The sequence below is a fragment of the Alligator sinensis genome, unplaced genomic scaffold (assembly GCF_000455745.1).
Source record: "Alligator sinensis unplaced genomic scaffold, ASM45574v1 scaffold471_1, whole genome shotgun sequence".
NCBI lineage: Eukaryota > Metazoa > Chordata > Crocodylia > Alligatoridae > Alligator > Alligator sinensis.
In genome coordinates, this window is record NW_005843306.1 from 141298 (window position 1) to 145063 (window position 3766).

Genomic DNA, 3766 nt, shown 5'->3' on the forward strand with positions numbered 1-3766 from the left:
TCCCTGGGAGACGCATGGAAAATTCAGTTTTATTATTATTATTTAACTGGCATGTTTTGGTGATTCATTGTTTCTGTAAAGATCAGAATTCACTGTGGATTTATTTTGGCCCTTGTCCTTGTTCTACCATCTAGTTAGTGTATTAGGACATTGTTTTTGGATGAGTTATTAGGCAAGTGGTTCCATCAGTGATAGTATTAGTTGCATTACACCTGCAGAGACCAGACTTATGGACCTCAGCCTGGGTTGTGAGCCCAGAGTGAAGGAAGACTCACTTGACTTGGGGATACAGTGATATAATCTGATTTAGTGCTTCTCCCAGGAACACCCGCTTAGTGAAGTGCCTATGGAGTCTCAACTGCGTAGTAAAGCTGCCCTCTACTGAGATAAATGCCCCGGCTGGCATAGGTAGCCATGGGGATGGAGGAAATATGCAGATTCAATGTCCTGTGTCCCAAGGGAGGAATCCAGTGCCGGATTATGATATGCTGAGGTCCTAAACTATATCCAGTTGTTATTAGCAATTAGAGGCCCCATGCAATAAAAATAATCTACGAAATCCTCAAAAATGGATTTTCATGAAATTTTAAGATGAATTATTGTTATTTTTGCACAAATTTATGAACTCAATATGAATAATAAATGTGGAGCCATATATATGTATATATTTGTCATATTAGAATTGAAAAAGTTCAGGTTTTTTTCTTATTTAGAGGCCCCTTGTATTGTGAGGTCCTAAACTGTAGCTTAAACCTAAATCTGGCACTGGAAGAATCTATCACAGTTCTGAGAAAGGGCCTCTTCCAATTGTTATGGCATGGCGAAAATCCTTTTAGCTTTCAGTAGAAGCAAGATAAAGGTCACAGTGTTCCCTGCCTGGAATATATATATCCCAGTATAAGTCATGGGATTTGTACAGGTTTGGGGGAGTTGGTTAAAATAGCAACAGCTGGGCCTTGCTGCAAAGAAACTGTACAGCAGTGCAACTCATGTCTCTGCCATCTCCTAAACAGGAGAGAGACTTGAACTATAATGTTTGGAGTGGGGCTTGTATCCAGGGATTTGATTTAGACCATTATAATAAGTCTATTTTTAGAATTTAATTTCAAGTCCAGGCTTTAAAAGATTTGGGACCGGGTGGGGGAGTCCGATCCAATTTTATTAGGGACATGTTTGTGAAATGGAAATGTCTCATTGTCATAAACTGCTGGCTCATTGCATTTCAGGGCTATTACAGGAGGACACCAGATTATGCCCTGATCAGGGAATGGAAGAAGAGAGGCTGTTTTGCTGTCCCCATGGTTCACTCCACATTCCTCATTGACCTCAGGAAAGAGGCCTCGAAAAAGCTGATGTTTTACCCACCGCATCAGGATTACACCTGGAACTTTGACGACATCATTGTCTTTGCCTTTTCCAGCCGCCAAGCAGGTATGTTTGTGAACTTACAATGACGAAAGACTAAACTCGAAGGCCTGCCATAGTTAAGAGGTTAATTTTTAAAAACAGTGGGTTGAATTATGCCCTGACTTACACCCTCTCTGCCAATTGACTGTAGTAGCATTTAATCAATGCTGTACAGTTTCTATCTACTCTTGTTTTGTTTTGCTTTTTTGATGGGGGGGGGGAGGGGTTTAAATAGTAAGACTTCTTTCTAAATTCTTGTGTTCTTACTGAACTGTGCCTGAAACTGCCCAGTTTTCAGGCTGCTTCTGACTGTCCTCCAGTGTTCTGTTCTGGTAACTACTGTTTCCCTTCCTTTCCCACACCCTTGCCCCTTCAAACTGTGAATGCATTTAGTAATGGTGAATGATGGCTCTGGAGACGGTAGTCTACAGAACACACACTCCAGCTGTAAACAGACTGTTGCACTTTTTTCGGGAGAAAACCTTTTGTCCTGGGATCTTCAAAATCCTCTTGAAGATGAAATGTTCTAACACTCCCCCTCCACATCATTGTGTGCACTGCAAGCTAATTGCAGGTCATTCAAGTTAGTTGCGGGTGATTCCAGGGACAAACCTGTCAGGCTGTGTGCTTTTGCTGCCAGAGGAACAGTAATGCAGTTTGGCAGGGCTGTATACATAGATGGCCATATCCAGAGGTGGGTTCAGGATTTTATGAAGGGACATGTGGGAGAAGTGACCATGGCCACAGGGCTGGCTGCACCCCATCTCCCAGCTGCAGCTCCCTGCATTGGGTTTGGTAGGCTATGCCACAGGAACAGCAACAAGGAGTTGAAGTCCCCAGAAATGTAAGAATTCCACTCCCCTGCTCTTGGCATCTGCTCCCTTCCCCTCCATTCTCAGCAGAGCATCTCCTCCCCTTGCCCTCCCACTTTTCTCCTCCACTGCCACCATCCCCACTGTCCTTTGCTGCACCAGGAGCCAGGGAGGTTAGAGAGTTGCTCCTGCCTGGCTCCAGCCAGGTACAGTAGCAACAGCAGTGGCAGCGGGTAGGTTCCTCCTTCCTGCCTGTTCCTCCTGGGTGGTGGTTTGGGAGGCATGTAGAAGAAGGGCTCCAGAGAAGCTGCAGCCAGGCTCAGCAGGGGACAGCAGCAGTGGTGGCAGCAGGTTCCCTGGCCACCTATGCTTGCTCCCAGGCTCACGGAGAACACCTGAGAAGATGGTAAGAGAGGAGGAACCTACTTCTGCTGCTGATGATTCCAGGTGGAGTAGGCAGGTGCAACTCTGGAGCCACCCCTGTCGCCTACCCCACTTCTGGATCAGCCAGGACAATGGGGACCGAGGCTGATGGGAGAGGGAGGGGATAGTGCTGCTAAGGAAGAGGGGAAGGGGTAGGGAGATGGGTGATATGGGATTCTTACCTTTCTGTGGACTTAAAAAGAGAAAAAAAATCCCCAGCTGCTGCTCCTAGGGCCACGTCCAAAAGAGGGGTGCGTCTGCACCATTGTACCCCTTCTGGATCCACCCCTGGCTGTGTCTCTCTTGTTTTGATCTGGGTCAAAACTTGGGACCATCAGGATCACCTCAAATGAGGAGTCTGTTTACAGCCTCCATGGGCAGTCACAGGCCATGCCTCCACTAGCTGCATTGCAAGCTCACAAGGAGTTTCAGCTCTCTCATCTCCCCTTGATGCTCCTCTGTCACCTTCTCTTACTCTTGGTTTTTTTTTCATCTAAATTTCTTCCCCTTGTACTGAGGCTTTACCCCTCCAATTTCAAATCCAGTCAGGCAACAGGAAACATTCCACGTGTCCTCTTAGAGATAACCAGTAACTTATAGTGAGCAATCTTGCTTATGATCCATTCAAAGGATTCACCAAACAGGTTCAAATAATAAGTTCAAGGTGCTTATAAGGTTTATGGGGGGATCATTCATAACTAAAATAAAAGGCAAACTTATTTCAAGTAAACCATTCCGTCAGTGGATCAATGGCAGAAAAGCAGCAGTGAATTCAGTGGCTCACTAAAGTCAGATTGGAAGGGCAAGAAGTGCCCACACCATGACTTTTGTGTTCATGGGCAAATGCAGGCACAACTGGTCTCAGGATAAATGTGACATCTGTTCATACCCTAAGAACGCTGATAACTTTCTTGCCCTAGCATCAGCAATTGCTCTGAGAGAGTAAAACACTGTGTGAGCAGTAGGTGAAGGATGGTAAACAGCTTCCTCTGGGAGACAGCATAAGGAAATGAAGTGAGAGACACTTTGAGAGCTCAGCAACCACAACAGAGAAGAAAAAAGGGTCAGGAAGAAAGTTACTTACCTCTTTGCACCTGTAAGGCCTTAATCAAGGGCAGCTCAGC

The 3766-nt window shown here is 45.6% G+C and overlaps 1 protein-coding gene across 3 annotated transcripts in view; it reads left to right on the forward strand.

Moving 5' to 3' along the window:
* The window catches only part of COLGALT2 (collagen beta(1-O)galactosyltransferase 2), a 110853-nt gene that overhangs the window by 79806 nt on the left and 27281 nt on the right, over nucleotides 1-3766 (forward strand). For all 3 annotated transcript variants that reach the window (XR_003092267.1, XM_014527114.2, XM_025194796.1), the window contains exon 5: nucleotides 1227-1431. Coding sequence is in view for 2 of the 3 variants with exons in the window: in XM_014527114.2 (XP_014382600.1) it covers nucleotides 1227-1431 (205 nt within the window). In the remaining variant the exon portion in view is untranslated. The remainder of the gene's footprint in view (nucleotides 1-1226; nucleotides 1432-3766) is intronic.